At 43.6% G+C, this 18098-nt stretch overlaps 1 protein-coding gene across 3 annotated transcripts; it reads left to right on the top strand.

Annotated features, from left to right (window-relative positions):
• The first annotated feature begins 156 nt into the window (after positions 1–156).
• Positions 157–13461, top strand: LOC120021973 (dual specificity protein kinase CLK2-like). Of its 3 annotated transcripts, none has more exons than XM_038965775.1 (13): positions 157–268; positions 3235–3428; positions 3655–3946; positions 4778–4868; positions 5987–6053; positions 6805–6921; positions 7582–7748; positions 8245–8339; positions 8828–8957; positions 9692–9774; positions 10269–10348; positions 10640–10730; positions 10933–13461. In XM_038965775.1, exons 2-13 carry the CDS (start codon positions 3235–3237, stop codon positions 11119–11121), a joined length of 1596 nt encoding a protein of 531 aa, XP_038821703.1. In that variant the 5' UTR covers positions 157–268; the 3' UTR covers positions 11122–13461. The 3 variants fall into 3 exon arrangements, with proteins under 3 accessions (XP_038821703.1, XP_038821704.1, XP_038821705.1); XM_038965776.1 differs by lacking the exon at positions 157–268 and adding an exon at positions 2264–2309; XM_038965777.1 differs by lacking the exons at positions 157–268; positions 3235–3428; positions 4778–4868 and having other exon boundaries at positions 3837–3946.
• Positions 13462–18098: the final 4637 nt, after the last annotated feature.

The raw sequence follows: 18098 nt of genomic DNA, 5'->3' as shown, positions 1-18098 counted from the left end.
GCTGTGGTCTGGCTGCGGCTGGAAGAGTGTTTTAATTGGGGGTTGTTTACTTGTGGGGAGCAGTGCTCGTAGCTTCGAACCATCCTGTTCTCGCGAGCTTACGTTCTGTTTCCCTAAAGCGAAACAGTGTAAACTCGCGATATCAGGATGGTTTGTACGAGGTTAGAGCGCTAGCTAGCTGAACCAATAGTGCGAAGTGAAAACTAGGAATTGAAGCGCAAACACGGATTTCCTGTGGGATAAACATACAGGCCTGGCTGATATAACGGTAAAATAATATGGAAATACACGTGTGCACTACATTGTATTCGGGTTTCAATGATATGTTGATCCACGCGAGTCCAATTATAGTCAGCTAACATCAAAGCTAACGAACGCGAGTAGCTAGGTAAAATGGCGGTCAAATTAGCTAGCTAGCCAATGTTATGCTAGCATTAGGGAGCTAGCTAGCCAGCTGATCTAAATAACTATTAGCAAACGTTAGGTAAATATCAGAAATAGTTAACCAAACATATTTATTTGAACAAAATTACAATTTATGCAATTCTTCACGAAAGCAATTCGTGTACCTGCATTTCTGCGAAATATCATGGCGTCGGCTAGCTAGTAACACCTTACGTTTGCCAGCCAATTCGACTGAATGTCGTAGCTAGTAGTGTGCTAGCTAGTCTGAGTCAACAAATTGCCATTTATCAAGATATTTAGTTTACTAGTTGTCGAACTGCACATTTTTGGTAATCCCATGTCTTTAGCTATCACACTTAGCTAAACTGGCACAGTGATTAACTCACGTCATTACTTAGCTAACGTTTGCATTTAGTCAGGCGACATCAACTAACTAGGTACAGTACGTTAGTTGGCTTGCTAGGTAACGTTAGTTATAAGGCCATCCCCAACTTAACAGTGCCTTCAACTATTCACACCCCTTGAATTTTTCCACATTTTGTTGTTACACAGCCTGAATTTAAAGTTCAATTTAGATTTTTACCCAATCATGTCAGTGGAATTATGTTTTTTGAAATTTGTACTAATTAATTAAAAATGAAAAGCTTAAATGTCTTGTTTTAACAAGTTAACGTTACATCAGTTGCATGGCCTCACTCTGTGAAATAAGTGTTTACTAGTGGTGTAAAAATATTTTTAGGTACTTTTATCTGTACTTTTATATTTTTGACCACTTACTACATTCCTAAAGAAAATAATGTACTTCTTACACCATACATTTTTCCCTCACAACCAAAAGTATTTTGAATACTTAGTAGAACAGGAAAATGGTGCAATTCACACAACTTATCAAGAACATCCCTACTTGCACTGATCTGGCGGACTCATTAAACACACTCTTCGTATGTAAATGATGTTGGAGTGTGCCCCTGGTTATCCATAAAAAGGAAAATGGTGCTGTCTGGTTTGCTTAATATAAGGAATTTTAAATGATTTATACTTTTACTTTTGATACTTAAGTATATTTTAGCAGTTGCATTTACTTTTGATACTTAAGTACATTTAAAACCAAATAGTTTTAGACTTTTACTCATGTAGTATTTTACTGGGTGACTCACTTTTACTTGAGTAATTTTCTACTAAGCTGTTGTACTTTTTCCACAACTGGTGTTTACCGTGATTAAATGAGTACCTAATTTTGGTGCGTACTCAGCACCCTCATGTGCTCCCTGTTGACCCATGACTCCGTGGCCACGCACACCTCCAACTCAGTTATCAAGTTTGCAGACGACACAACAGTGGTAGAACCTGATTACCAACAATGACAAGACAGCCTACAGGGAGGAGGTGAAGGCCTTGGCAGAGTGGTGCCAGGAAAATAACTTCTCTGTCAACAAAACGAAGCTGATCGTGGACTTCAGGAGACAGCAGAGGGAGTACGCCCCTATCCACATCGACAGGACCGCAATGGAGAAGGTGAAAAGCTTAAAGTTCCTCAACGTACACGTCACTGACAATCTGAAATGCACCCACACAGACAGTGTGGTAAAGAAGGCACAACAGCGCCTCTTCAACCTCAGGAGGCTGAAGAAATTCGGCTTGGTACCGAAGACCCTCACAAACTTTTACAGATGCACAATTGATAGCATCCTATCAGGCTGTATCACTGCCTGCTACAGCAACTGAAATGCCTTCAACCACAGGGCTCTCCAGAGGGTGGTGCTGTCTGCTCAATGCATCACCGGGGGCACACTGCCTGTCCTCCAGGACACCTACAGCACCCGATGTCACAGGAAGGCCAAAAAGATCATCAAGGTCATCAACCACCCAAGCCACGGCCTGTTCACCCCTCTATCATCCAGAAGGTGAGGTCAGTACAGGTGCATCAAAGCTGGGACCGAGAGACTGAAAAACAGCTTCTATCTCAAGGCCATCAGACTGTTAAATAGCCATCACTAGCCGGCTACCACCCAGTTACTCAACCCTGCACCTTAGAGGCTGCTGCCCTGTGTACATAGACATGGAATCACTGGTCACTTTAATAATGGAACACTAGTCACTTTAATGTTTACATACTGTTTTACTCAATTCATATGTATATATGGATTATACTGTATTTTAGTCAATGCCACTCCAACATTGCTTGTCCCAATATTTATATATTTCTTAATTCCATTTAACTTTTAGATTTCTGTGTATTGTTGTGAATTGTTAGATACTACTGCACTGTTGGAGCTAGGGACACAAGCATTTTGCTACATCTGCTAAATATGTGTATGTGACCAATCAAATTTGATTTGATCTCTGTACCCCACACATACAATGATCTTTAAGGTCCCTCAGTCAAGCAAATGAAACACCGATTCAACCACAAAGACCAGGGAGATTTTCCAATGCTTCGCAAAGAAGGGCACCTGTTGGTAGATGGGTAAAAATAAAAAAAGCAGACATTGAATATCCCTTTGAGCATGGTGAAGTTATTAATTACACTTTGGATGGTGTATCAATACACCCAGTCACTACAAAGATACAGGCGTCCTTCCTAACTCCGTTTTTGGAGAGGAAAGAAACCGCTCAGTGATTTCCCCATGAGGCCAATGGTGACTTTAAAACAGTTCCAGAGTTTAATGGCTTGATGGGAGAGCTGAGGATGGATCCTCACCTGGTTTTCTTTGACTAGATTTCTTCCTTTCCCCCCACCATGCAGCTTTTCTGTATCCCTTCCTTACTGAGTGCAATCCAACCCCTCACCAACGGCAATGAAATACCAAGTAACATGTCTTGTCACAGATGCCACACTCGAGACGGTACCCGTCCTCAGAAAGGGCCAGCCGGAGCAGCTATCAAGACCGGGACAGAGACAGAGGACGCAAGCAGAGGCACCGCAGATCGCCCTCTTTTTCCTCTAGCAGTGACCGGGAGAGGGATCGGGACAGAAGGGGACGGGGAAACCGACAGGAGGGAAGCTACGCTCGCTCCAGGAGGTCTGTTTGTATGGCTGTGTTATATTTATGTACTTGCAAACTAAATAATTGGTATGTAAGCTTTTATACCTTATGATAGTTTCTGGTATAAATGTTTTTTAAACTCAATAGGTTCATGTACCAGTATCAAAGGGCTCTGATGGCATTCATTGAATAACGTGTAACCTGAGTTGGTGGTCAGAGACACCACTGCTCTAACCCATTGTGTTGGGCGCCTCTTTTGCAGCTACGATAATCGCTCGGCAGACCGCAGGCCATACGACCGGCGCTACTGTGAGGGCTACCGGCGCCTGGACCAGAGCCGCGAACGAGACCGCGGAAACCGGGAAAGGGAACATGGAGGTGCACCAGCAGCAGTAGCCGACGGCGGTTACTACGCACGTGACTTCTCACCGAGCATGTGCGACTACCGGAGGGGGCGCGAGAGGGAACGGGAGGAGTCGTACCGAAGGAAGGGCAGCAGGCGTAAGCACAAACGAAGGCGGCGTAGAACCAGGTCCTATAGCCCATCCTCCTCGGTGAGTACAGCCCGGCCCGAGCTTGTCCTTTAACCCTCCCGCTCCTTTCTATCTTTCTCTTCTCATGTCTTTCTGTCTCTCTACTTCTCTATTACCTTCTCTTGTCCACAGCTCCTGGACTTGGTAAGTAGTACAATCTTTTGTTTTGTTTTTGTCAGCAGGATTTGAGTAGCTGTGTTGTCTTAAATCCAGATTTACCTTCTACAGTCTTCTCATAAAATGAGTTGTGTAGTGAGACATTGACTGTTTTTGGACCCACGTGGATAAAGCATCATCCACATTCTCGCCTTCTGCGTTAAGTAGACATAAATGAGAGAGAGGACCATAGGCTGGCATGTATCTATGTATCACTGATGATTTTAATCTTGAACTATTTTTTGCTTGATTGCCTTATCATCCTCTCATTTTATTTGTTTTCTTGGGAAGTACTCTGCTTCATTTTAAGTGGGCAATATCATAGTTTGATGTAGATATTTTTGGTATTTTCTGAATTGGCTTTTTGTTCATGAATGGATATGCAGGTTGCTTCCTTATTTGTAATAGCACGGGTTAAAAGGTAGAGGGGGAGAGAAGCAGAGGACAAAATGTGATCTTTGACTTGTTCCCTTGCACTATATCCCTATCGTTATATATTTCCTCACGTGGTGTCATACGAATCGCCCTATGACCACCACACCCACCTACAACCACTACGTCAACTACAACATCACCCTCCTCCTCCCTCCTCTACCTGTGCCGCCTTCCATCGCCGTGGCTACGGCTGCCCCCGAAAACCCCCTGTCCCCTGTCGGTCGTGTCGTGACCTGCTAATGCTGTGGGGGCTGCAAACAGCGGAGTGACAGCCGGACGCGGGCACTGAGTGTGAGGGACGACGAGGAAGGGCACCTGATCTGTCGGAGTGGGGACGTCCTGCAAGAGAGATGTACTCACTGCCACTACTCTATCGTAACCCTTCTCCATATGAGTATTTAAAACCATAGAGCATTCACTGACAGGGGAGTGCCTGATGATGATGCCATGGTAGAATGCTGTTCGCTCTAGCTCAAAAAGCAGGGTGGATAGCACACCAAAAAATGTTGAGGATATCGGTTTTTAGATAAATACTGCTCGTTGTGTTGAGGCTATCTAGCTGTGGTTTTATATCAGAGATATTAGAGTTTTCCCCTAACACAACATTTCCTCAACTTCTTATTTGTCTCTTGCGTTTTAGTTTAAAGTCCAGGTCTAAAATAAATCATTTTTTTTGTAATACATTAAGTGGGAAAAGCAATTAGGAACGTTTATGTTTTGAATAGTTTTGCAACCCCTCATATCTAGCCCTTTCCTTCAAAACTAACATGAGGCCTACCTAGTAAACATCCATAGGGCCTTAAGTTGTCTGCGGTGTTGCATTTTTGACCTTTGACAGTGTTGCATCTATTTAATGCTACACTTGATCGAAGTCTTTGTAGTGGTAAATTAAGAGCATGATTTGTATGCTTAAAAAAACCACAGTTATTATGATCCATGATCTCATAACACCCACTTAACATATAGTTTTACCATTTCCAGCTCGTATCCCTGGCATGACCTGTATGTTCTTCCAGTTTGAAACCACATTCATTTGCTTAGTCTGCACATTTACACTTATTTCAGAAGTTTTGCTTGAGTGGGTTTTTCAATTACATAGGTTAACCAGTAAAACCCAACACATTCCTCCCCCCGACGCCCTTGCTCTAAAATAGGCACACCACCACAACATCTGTAGGAATATACTTTTGGTTTTCCTTCCTATAGGCTGCTGGGGGGCACTCAAAAATTGTCCCATAATTTGTTCTGGTAGTGTGTGGACCCCAATTATCATAGGTTATCTAGGACCGTGTAAAAGTAAAGATTCTTTTTGGCATCCCATTTGTCCACAACCTGAAAAGGGGGATGGGTGCTAGTATTGAAACGCCTGTCACTTTTTTTGCCTTGATGTCCCTGCTCCGGTGCACATGTCTAATTCTTCTCTTCCCTTCTTTCCCACTCTTTTCCCCCATCTCTTTGTCTGTCTTCCAGATGAGATTGTCAGCACTCTGGGGGAAGGCACCTTTGGGAGGGTGATGCAATGTATTGACCATCGTCGGTATGTATCCGTATGAAAACAACTGCTCTGACTGTTAGCTGGTGGCCCTTTTTATAAAGCCTCCGGAGTCCTATTTTTTTTCTTAAAGTGTTCCCTCTACCTGCACTAGGTGTTTACTATTTACAAATAGTAGTTCTAGAGTTAGAGCCCTCCTCCTTCGGCTGATCCTGTTATTCCATCATGCCGTGGCCGTTTGCTATGGGTGTATTAGCGCCTGCACTTAGGCTCACTATAGACGTCTGTGTGCTTCTCTATGGGCTCTGAGTTTAGCGGGCAGGGCAATGATACCCCATGCAAATTTGTTCCATGCTAATGCCCTGCCTCTGCCCCCTGAAGCACAATACAAGTTTGAACTTGAACGCGATAAAGCCAAACTTCTTTTTGGGAACATAACATGTTGCATAATCAACATGCAAGGACAAGGGAATAGAATGTACTCATCACAATACAGTTTGCTTGTATGAAATAAGGTGGAATTTCATGGCTCAACAAATTTGGACAAATGTATCATGTTAAAGAGACTGAAAAATCTGTTTTCAAAAGCTATCCTTAGGGTATCCATCTTATTTTAGCTACCAAACCTGTGACACCGGGTTCCCAAGCAACAGCACTAACTCGGGTTATGTAGATGGACCTAATTTAGGGAATCACAGCTTTGCACCGCAAGGTATTCCCTCGTGTTTTGTGTCTATATTCATCATGTGGTGTGGTTAGTTACGTCTTTGTCATTCATACTGTATGTGTCTTACAGGGGAGGGGCCGCTGTTGCTCTGAAGATCATAAAAAATGTGGAGAAATACAAGGAAGCAGCTCGTCTGGAGATCAATGTGCTGGAGAGAATCAATGAGAAAGATCCGGAAAACAAACAGTGAGTAGCCTACTACTGACTCAGACCACTACGGTGTATTGTTCATTACCAGGGATTTTTCTCCAATTTTTCTCCAATTGAAATACTTTCTCCAAACAGTATAATTACATTCATTTTCAGGAATGGAAAAACACTTTCAGTGTAAACTTAAATGACTAAAATCAGGTATGAAGTATGTAGAAAAGATAATGGACCTATATATTTTTAAATAATATAAACTTTGAGAACTAACAATCACCAAAATAAAAGCTAGACAATCAAGGAGACTTGAAAATTCCAAAAACAATGAATTTAGCAGTATTGATTTTATTAGGTTTAACACGTTGAGCTTTAAAACTACACACATTTTCTCTCAGCTCCATGGCCAACTGTGTAGAATTGCAGGAAATTTGCTTTTAAACTGCAAAAGTATCTCTCGGCTCCATGGAGAAATCTGTAGATTTGCATGAAGTTGGCTTAATAAATGCAAACCTTTCTCTACATCACTGAGATGGGGTGGCCTCAGAAATTCAGCCTGGCTTACCACGCCCATTGCCACACCCACCACCTAAGCCCCCTTTTTTGATCCTGAAGAAATTACACAGGACCCTGTGTCATTTTGTTTTCATTGACCTATGTTTACTTTGTTAGTTATGTAACCCCTCTCATCTTTCCTCCCAGCCTGTGTGTGCAGATGTACGACTGGTTCGACTACCACGGCCACATGTGTATCTCCTTCGAGCTGCTGGCCCTCAGCACCTTCGACTTCCTCAAGGAGAACAATTACCTGCCCTATTCCATCGCCCAGGTCCGACACATGGCCTACCAGCTATGCCTGTCCGTCAAGTGTAAGTTTATATATTTACTTGTATATAAAAAATATATTGCCTTTTATTTAACCGGATAAGTAATTGAGAACACATTTTCTTTCACAATAACGGCCCGACATAAGTGCAGAAACTAGCAGTCAACTAGTCATAATTGTCACTCCACAGCCTGGCTGTCAAGTGTAAGTGCACACCGATATTATGCTACTATCTTGTATTTATTGCCTTTGTTTAACCAGATGAGTTATCAAGAGCACATTCTCTTTAACAATTTGAACAGTCTCACTCCAACAACCAATGCCCAACATAGACCCCTATCACTACCGTGACACAATCCTTCATTCATTCCTTTTTGTTGATTTTGGAATATAAGGCCACCATTGTTTGCAATAAGAAGCCTTTAGCCACATGAGGGCATCGTTGGTTCAAACACACCTATCAGAAGAGTGTTCTTTTCATTGACCCCCATTGAATGTGAATGGCTGTTGGGATTTTAACTGGTATTTTCCCCTCACAGTTCTTCATGATACCAAGTTGACGCACACAGACCTGAAGCCAGAAAACATCCTGTTTGTCAATTCCGACTTCACGATGACCTATAACGTAGAGAAGGTGAGACGGGGAGTCGGGCCTCGGGATAATAGGCGTTCTGCAGAGCCTGTTTTGCTTTCAGAGGCTACATCCCAAATGGTACCATATTCCCTAATAGTGCACTACTTTTATCCAGGGCCTGTTCAAATGTAGTGCTCTATATAGGGAAACGGGTGCCATTTGGGACACAGGCTGAGTGTCATCGCAAATGCAGTCAGCTATTGCCTGAAGTGCAAATGACGATTAGGCCTAAATGTACCAAAACAAATGGGAATCATTTTGTTTGGATACAGGTATGGTTTAATGTCAGAAGCATGAAAATAGATCATGTCAATGTTACTAGATATCAGGAATGGACTAATCAAGATGTCATTCACTGGCCAATCGTCTAAAAGTTTTTGCTTTACACGTTTCACGAGGTTTGGGAAAAAAGTAGCATTCTGCCTTTTTTATTTTTAACAAAACTATAAGGTTCTAAGCCATGTCCTTTTTCACTTTCCTCCCTACAGAAGCGCGACGAGCGGACAGTGAAGAGCACGGACGTACGGGTGGTGGACTTTGGTAGCGCCACATTTGACCACGAGCACCACAGCACCATCGTCTCCACACGACACTACCGCTCCCCGGAAGTCATACTAGGTGAGTGACGTTCCAGAGTTAGCCCTATCTTCCTTCAGGCCAGTTAGCTGAACAATTGGATGAGGACTAATCAAAACTAAGGGTGGTGTAGCCACTACATTGACAATTGACTGCTATAGTCTGTCTGGTTGGGTTATGTCTGGGCTATTCTAAAACAGAGGGGGTGTTCCTTGGCAGTGGCCTTGAACTGCCATAATCTGCCAGTTCGGTTCCAGTCAGGTGGACACTGAACAGCAACCCACAGTCAGACACTTAGCACAGTTGACTGGCTTTGTGCTCACTTTGCAGTACATGAGACAATTAGTCGAGTGTGCTTGCTCAGAGTTGAGCTGAGTTGATTGTCTTTTCACATACTTTCAAAGCTCAATGTGTAAGCTTACCCCATGGTCTGTTATGTGGCCTGTATGAGTCCTTGTTCTATTTAAAGAAACTAAATCTTCACCCTCTTGATCTATGATGCTAGTTGTGAAGTCACAACCAATGTGGAGGCAGAAAGCTGCTGCTGCCGAAACTTTGGTTGTTGCTTTTGATAAGGCGAAGCACTGGAGCAAGCGTGTGAGCCTAGGGTCTTACATTGAGCTTTTTCATCATTTTGTTAGTTTCCACCAGCCTACACAGCACCAATTCAGATGGAGAATCCCAATTGACAATACTTTTAGTCCAGTATTAGGCTTAATGTGTGTCAGGGAAACCACCCCCAAAAACATTCACCCATTCGGTGTTTTGTCCTGTAGAGCTGGGCTGGAGCCAGCCGTGTGATGTGTGGAGCATCGGTTGCATCCTGTTCGAGTACTACCTGGGCTTCACCTTGTTCCAGGTAAAACCCTTCCCTTCCCAATCCCATGCTGTCTGTGGCGACAGCTGCCTTCCAAGATTACTCTCCGTGTCTGGTCGATTCAGGTTTGACAGGAAGGACTGAACGAAGCCCAGAATGGCTTTCGCGCACACATAAGCAAACACACACACACACACTGTGCCAGAGAGCGCAGCAGAGAGGCACAGCTGCTAATCCAATTGGGATCAACCCTTGGTTGACGTTGTCCTCCGTGTTCAGAGTTCTGCCTGGCTATGCTAACACCATAGGTGATGGCACTCTCATACTATTCCGCTCATTCTATTCAAAGCTCTCAGCATTTATGGCCACATTTTACTCTGTGCTATCAGTCAAATTGTTGCGATAGATGAGGCCCCTGATAATGGTGTGTGTTGGCATCGGTCTTGTTGCTGATATCCACTATCTACATGTATAGCCATTTTTATACACTGAAAGCGATTTACCTTTGCTGTCTTGTTTGTTCATCCCTCCCTCAGACTCATGATAACAGGGAGCATCTGGCCATGATGGAGAGAATACTGGGGCCGGTGCCCTCCAGGATGATACGCAAGACGAGGTCAGAGCTCACACATACACACACGACCAGGTGCATCTGTGTAGTTGCAGGTCAAACAGTCATCCATCACACACACCCATAGTGTTGCTTTGTCTAGTTGTTGACGCAGAGCATCAAAGTGAAGTTGTGGGTTTATGCCACATCAAAGGGCCTGTTGGTGATCTTTGTATGTGGGTATTGAACCCTATGGCAACTCTTCCATGCTGCTGCCCCTGCGCACACACTGTTTTTATCTATATATGCCGCTCTTCCTCAATCTTTGCAATAATTTCTCTCTCCCCTTTAACTCAGGAAGCAGAAATATTTTTACCGTGGACGTCTGGACTGGGACGAGAGCTCGTCAGCTGGGAGATACGTGAGGGAGAACTGCAAACCCTTACGGGTAAGAGAGCAGCTCCTTTTCCCTCCTTGTGTAGCACCCCACTACTTATCTTCCTTCCCATTCAACCCCTCATGTCAGATTAACTAGGGATTTCTGATATCAACCTCTATTTAGACATTATTGAAATGAACCCTAACCCCAAATATAGTATTCACATTTTCCTGATTTTCATTATGTTGATCACATCTCTGTATGTTCTCAGAGGTACCTGTTGTCGGAAGCCGAGGAGCACCATCGGTTGTTTGACCTGATTGAGAGCATGCTGGAATACGAGCCCGCTAAACGCCTGGCCCTGGCAGACTCCCTCAGACACCCTTTCTTCGAATCGGGGACAGCAGGCGATGCGGTGGGGGGGAAGACCTGGGAGGGCAACCGCGACATCAGCCGGTGACCCGGGACCTCCACAGACTCTTAACGATAGAGCGATTTATTTTTTTCAGGTGGAGCAGACCGATACGACCACTTAAGGCGGTACGGCCAAATTCGATGGACCTTACCAGTCTGTCTGAAATCCTTTGGCCATTCATCACAGCATGGACCCGTTTCCTCCTGCTTACTGTACTGCCCCCACAGTTAGGAGAGAGGCTCATGCTGGCAGCTAGAAAACCAGAAGGACTTCAGAAAAAGACAGCCTTCCTTTTAGTCCTCTCGGCTTCTGCTCCGACAGAAGGCAAATGACCAAGAGAGGAGTTTTTAGCCCAACCTTAGATTACCCAGACCCAGCTCCAGTCTTCCGCATGTAAAGGAAAGGACCGGCCTCGTGTAGTGGAACACTAGTGAGAGCAAGAGAAGCCTTGCTCTGAAAGCCAATATCGTGACCGCTTCATTTGAGGTGAAATGCTTGGAGAAGAGGGGCACTGTCTTGTATTTATTTGGAAACTCTTGTCCATGCCACAGCTATCGATCTTGGCTAATGTTAGCCAATCGAATGGCACGTTTCGTCAATGAGTGATTGCCACTCCACATGTATTGCTTATATAGCCTCTCCTATTGATATAATATATCTACTGTATCTCTGTTACGTATGCAATGCTTTTGAGGAGAGGGATTGATGCCATATTAATGTAATAATAGTACTCACAACTGGACATGTTTTCTCCGCTGTTCTTCATCTAGTCTGGGGAAATGACAGACACTCACAACAATCAGACCCCCATACAACACAATCTGCAGACTGCCTTTTTACATATGTGATAGTATCAGGCCTGTGGTCTGAGATGAAGCACACACAGGGTCATAATAGTAACGTATGGCATCCCGATGCCACAGGCACACAGCAGCACCCGGTTTACAGTATTTATTATTATTATCTCCTCCCTGTACATTCATTTTTTTTTTTGTATAAGATTTAAATGTATAAAACGATGTATGATTCTGTCAAATTAAAGTTAAGTCCTCCTTTGCCAAGGCTTGTAGCGCCGTTGGTTGAGTTATGGGGAGGCGTTTTTGTCTTAAGTACTCGACTGTGTCTTTGAACCCTGATTTATTTAATGACTGTAGTGTGTTCGTGGCCAACGATATAGAAGGATGTCAGGAAACCCTTGACTGACCCTGGCCTATTGCTCTATTTAGTAGTGTTGTACCATCAACTCTGCTGCTACCTAAATAGTCTGTAGATGAGTAGTGTTAGGACATGGGCTCTCTCAAATTACCTTCTCAACCCTATTTAGAGGAGAAGGACCATGGTCCCTCCCCTCGGATGTTCCCCTCCGATGTGTTTTGAAGAGGAGTAGAAAAGGGTTTCCAAGAAAATATGAATTGAGATTCACCCATGGCCACTTCTCTGTAAAGTCTGCCGTGTCACCCACGGGAAGGGGCCAAGGACAGGAGGATCAGCTCTGGCAGCCATGCAGGTGTACCTACTGTCATGGGTCCTCATCCATCTTTCAGTAACTCATCTTGCCACTACCTTTGTCTGTTTGCCTCCCTGCCTGCTTTCCCTCTCTTTTCCCCATCTGTTACCATGAAAACTAGAGCAAAGCCTATACAGAATCTGTAGATGTGTGCCAGTAAACTAAGGTTAAGTTCACTGGGTGAACTGAACAATTAACCTTTAATAAACGTCTAGCTATAGAAACAGAAAATAACCCAGAAAATACGTTTCATTGGATTTTGTACAGTTTATTTCCATCAGTCAAAATGTATAGACATGATCAAGGGTGGTGGGGATTGAGTGACTTTTGTGCTATTTGGGTACAAAGTAGTGGACGGCTGATGGCTCAAGGCTGCGTCAATGAGTCACTGTCAACTTCAAATGGCATCTATTCTAAAGAAAAGCGGATATCCCCTTGCTGACATTGAAAACAACCGTGATTCATGCCTCAATGCGGTCTTCATGTCTGCCCCCTCACTCTTTACTTATGGTCAGAACTAACAGAAATATCACCTGGCAACACAGGCCTATAACTATACCTACACTGACAGTTCATTACAAACTAACCAAATTCAAAGATTGAAAACTACATGACATGACGCTTGTTTCTTTCCTACACTGGTTTGTTTGCGTCCCTGTAGGTTCTAATGAGATTAGTGCTTATGTCTTCAGCTAATTTGCCTGAGAAGCAGGGAGGGTTGTCTGTGAAATCCCAATAAGAGGAGACAAGGCACTTTACCCGGACAAATGCGCAGAAGTCCATCAACCGGAGTACCTCAAAGCAATACTGTTTTGCCACTGAGGAATGTGGATTACCTGCCTTCTTTGGTTACAGCAAATAGACTATTTACATGTATGTGCCAAAAAATTATAATGCGGGTCACACTTGAAATAGCCTTGCATTGATTTTTGTTATGTCTTTATTATCAGTATGGTTGGCTGTATTGTAAATAATGTAGTTTACATTCTGTCATGATAATGACACTTTTCTAAGACTGTTCATATCAACTTGCAATCAGAGACAGTGCATGTATTAAGTTGTGTAGTTTCCCTCCTTTGTACTAGCCTTGTGCAGAAAACGTCTTCCCAACCTAATCATTTTATCTTTGCCGTTGACAGGTTTGAAAAAACAGGCCATGAGTTGAGTTCCTCCAGCTCAGAGTGAGAAATACTGAGTTCCTCCAGCTCAGAGTGAGAGATACTGAAACTCTACTGCAGCGCTCAAAGCAGCGCAGACACACTAGAGATGGATTTTAAGTCCCTGGGTGATCCCATCAAGCAGTTCAGCAATTGTGTCAGGGACAAAACCAGACAACAAAATACGCACGAAAAAGTGCATGGGGGCTCAACGGAAGAGCGTAGTTGTAGTCTGGAGGCACAGCATAGTCAGAAGGAAGAGTGTCCCTTGCACCAAATCTTGCAGAGAGCTGTACCACTCTTGGCTCAGAGCATACCAGGCTGACATTCAAAGAGAGAGGTAGGGATGGTTGGCCATTGTTTTTAGTAGATATCAAATAATTAAAGGCCAGTTTCCCAGACAGAAATTATGCCTAATCCTGGACTAAAAAGCACTTTCAATGGAGATTATTAATTTAACAGGCTTTTTAGTCCAGGCCTAAGCTAAATCTTGTGTCTGGGAAACTGTCCCTTAGAGCTTATTTAGATAAGTATCAGCATTTAAGTGCATTTGGAAAGTATTCAGACCCCTTTACCTTTTTCTGCATTTTGTTACGTTACAGCCTTATTCTACAATGGATTGAATACATTTTTTCTCCGTCATCAATCTACACACAATAGCCAAATAATGTATTACTGCAAATGTATAAAAAAACAAATACCTTTTGCTATGAGACTCAAAATTGAGCTCGGGTGCATCCTGTTTCCATTGATCATCCTTGATGTTTCCACAAATTCAATTAATTGGACATGATTTGGAAAAGCACACATCTGTCTATATAAGGTCCCACATTTGACACTGTGTCAGAGCAAAAACCAATCTGAGGTCTAAGGAATTGTCTGTAGAGCTCCAAGACAGGATTGTGACGAGGCACACATCTGGGGAAGGGTACCAAAACATTTCTGCAGCATTGAAGGTCCCCAAGAACACAGTAGCCTCCGTCATTGTTAAATGGAAGAAGTTTGGAACCACCAAGACTCTTCCTAGAGCTGGCCGCCCATCCAAACTGAGCAATCAGGGGAGAAGGGTCTTGGTCAGGGAGGTGACCAAGAACCTGATGGTCACTCTGACAGAGTTCCTCTGTGGAGATGTGTTATGAATTTTATGAATAATGACTAAATGATGTATACATTTAACTATAACTAATTGAATTCTACCCTGTTTTTCTGTATTGATAAATAATGTTAGTTCATATGAAAGAGGTTATGTAGCATGTACATGGGAAGAGAGGAAGGTATGTGTGTGCCTAAAGAAAACAACGTGGATCATTAAACTATGTTTGAACCGACCTGGCTATAACTCTGGGGAGATAAGATAAGACATGGAGAGCCCCTCCAGATTTCCCGTATCTGGAGGGGACTGGAACTGTCCGCTGTGTGGTGAGACTCCAGGAGAAGAGAGAACCCAAAGTTTAGTGTGTATGTATGTGCGTAGGTTAAGAGAAGGAATTAAAGGAACGTTTTTGTATATACACAGCAGAGCTCTCTAAATAAACATTACTGACAATTGTAGCTGGGCCTCCGCTTGATTCATTTCAACCAGTTTCTTACAAATTCTGGGTTTCAGGCTGAGTAATTAATTCAATTGGGTATTATGAACAACTGAGAACAAAATTCTTGTAACAAGATGGGAGAAACTTCAAGAAGGACAACTATCTCTGCAGCACTCCACCAATCAGGCCTTTATGGTAGAGTGGCCAGACGGAAGCCACTCCTCAGTAAAAGGCACATAACAGCCCGCTAGGAGCTTGCCAAAAGGCACCTAAAGGACTCAGACCATGAGAAACAAGATTCATTGGTCTGATGAAACCAAGAGTCACGTCTGGAGGAAACCTGGCACCATTGCAACGGTGACAGCATCATGCTGTGGGGATGTTTTTCAGCGGCAGGGACTGGGAGACTAGTCAGGATCGAGGGAAACATGAACGGAGCAAAGTACAGAGAGGTCCTTGATGAAAACCTGTTCCAAAGCGCTCAGGACCTCCGACTTGGGCGAAGGTTCAACTTCCAACAGGACAACAACCCTAAGCACACAGCCAAGACAATGCAGGAGTGGCTTCGGGAGAACTCTTTGAATGTCCTTGTGTGACCCAGCCAGAGCCCGGACTTGAACCCGATCGAACATCTCTGGAGAGAGCTGAAAATAGCTGTGCAGCGATGATCCCCATCCAACCTAGCAGAGCTTGAGAGGATCTGCAGAGGAATGGGAGAAACTCCCCAAATACAGGTGTGCCAAGCTTGTAGCGTCATACCCAAGAAGACTCGGGGCTGTAATAGCTGCCCAAAGGTGCTTCAACAAAGTGCTGAGTAAATGGTGTGTGAACTTAAATATCACATTTACATAAGTATCCTAAAAACCTGTTTTTGCTTTGTCCTTTTGGGGTTGTGTGTGTGTGTGTGTATATATATAGAGATCAGGGGGAACGTAATACATTTTAGAATAAGACTAACGTAACAACGTAGAAAAAGTCAAGGGGTCTGCATACTTTCCGAATGCACTGTATATCTGCTTGGGAGACTCTCCCAATGCCACTGAAGCATCTCTAATGTTTCTGTATTGTGTTACTGTAGGAAACAGAAGGATTGTAGAGAGGTCCGTCAGGAGGAGCCAGCACTGCCTCCCTAAGGTAATTCTGTGTGTGTGAACGTCACGTGTGACTGGTCATAATGACAGATGGAAGTCACTCGTTCAGTGGACATCTGATCTGACAATATACCCATTTCATTTTGACTGACTAAAAGGAGTTTATGGATGAAACGTGGGAATCACAAGAGACGTGAGGTCAGTTCAATTAGAATGTCTCTTGTTTACAAAGTGCTTACATGGCGACCATTGGCCAGGATTTTAGAATTACAACTTACAAGAGACAGATCATTTAACCTTTATTTTTAATCCCCATGTAGAGTAAGACCAATGCCAAGAGCAACCAGAAAGCTGCGAAGGATGATTAGTGTGACAGGAGGCGCCCAGAGCTCTATGGCCTCTAGCGGGGACCAGTGTAAAGTCATGTGAGACAAAAGACAACTTGTATCACCTGGCCTCTGCTTCCAGGCTTCGTTCATGTGCGTGAAAGCCTGGGCCGAAGCTACATATCTAACACTTTAATCTGGTCCACCAGCAGGCTCTATGTTGACCTATATTTATGTGGTAACAAAAAAAGATTGGGAATGAGGTTACCTACACTTGCCCTTGTGAGACGTTGAGAAGACACTGAACTCTAGGAAAAACAACACTTGTGGTGATGAGAAATGATAATGAAGCCAAAGTTGTAAAGGTAGACTCAGCGGTATGACATAGATGCAGAAAGTAAACAGCATAGTGGGTCAATTCCAACAACTAAGCGCGAAGCTCAACTCTGCTGTTTTGGTCCAGTACCTACCACGCTCTAATGGCATGAAGCAAAGCTGTGCGCATGTGCAGATACTGTGTGAGCTCATCTCAATATCTGCTGCTCATGGCAACGTCATTTCACTGAGTCTACCTTTAAGTCTGTTTAAAGATGAAGGGGGCACTGGCATACCCCTGCAAAGTCAGGGGGGTCCCACGCGCCTGTTATCGAGGTCTACTTTTTATTTGAATCATTTTGACAGTAACCCTCCAAAAAGAACTCCGACCTTGCGGGGTTTCAGAGAAACTGTGTTACGCCAGTGGGTAAGTGAATGAGACATTTCAATTGCTTGATCTTTTCTTTGCCCCTGTAGCCGTGGAGATCCCTTTGTCATTTAGTGCTGGTAGTCAGTTCTGTGTATTGTCATGCGCTCACTTGTTTTTATTTAACTAGGCAAGTCAGTTAAGAAAAATTCTTAATTACAATGGACCGCGTACCCCGGACCAATTTGCGCCGCCCTATGGGACTCCCAAGTACGGCCGGATGTGATACAGCCTGGATTCGAACCAGGGACTGTAGTGACGCCTCTTGCACAGATGCTGTGCCACTCGGGAGCCCGGCCATTGTTAATGTTCTGCTCTAGACGAGAACATCCTCATGTATCCTATATGTGCATACTTGATAGGTTTGTCATTGAACTGATTTACAACTTACACACTTTAAGAAAATGTACTTTGTGTCAATTTGTCTGTCTGCCAAATGCAATTGATTGTCTTTAATAATGTTGCATGAGCATAAACGGGCGAATCTCTTTGGAAATGTATAACTTGATCACTCAGATGACCTATTTAAGAATATATTGGACATAGTGTAACAATTAGAGTTAAACTGACAGACTAGGCCCCGGCTTTCTGTGGTACTGTAGATTGAGTGCAACATTGCTGCAATTAAACACTTGATATATGAAAACAGAATGGATGCACAATGCTA

This window comes from Salvelinus namaycush, chromosome 27 (genome assembly GCF_016432855.1).
Source record: "Salvelinus namaycush isolate Seneca chromosome 27, SaNama_1.0, whole genome shotgun sequence".
Lineage (NCBI taxonomy): Eukaryota > Metazoa > Chordata > Actinopteri > Salmoniformes > Salmonidae > Salvelinus > Salvelinus namaycush.
The sequence above is the reverse complement of the archived record's forward strand: the minus strand, read 5'-3'. Positions and strand labels throughout refer to the sequence as shown.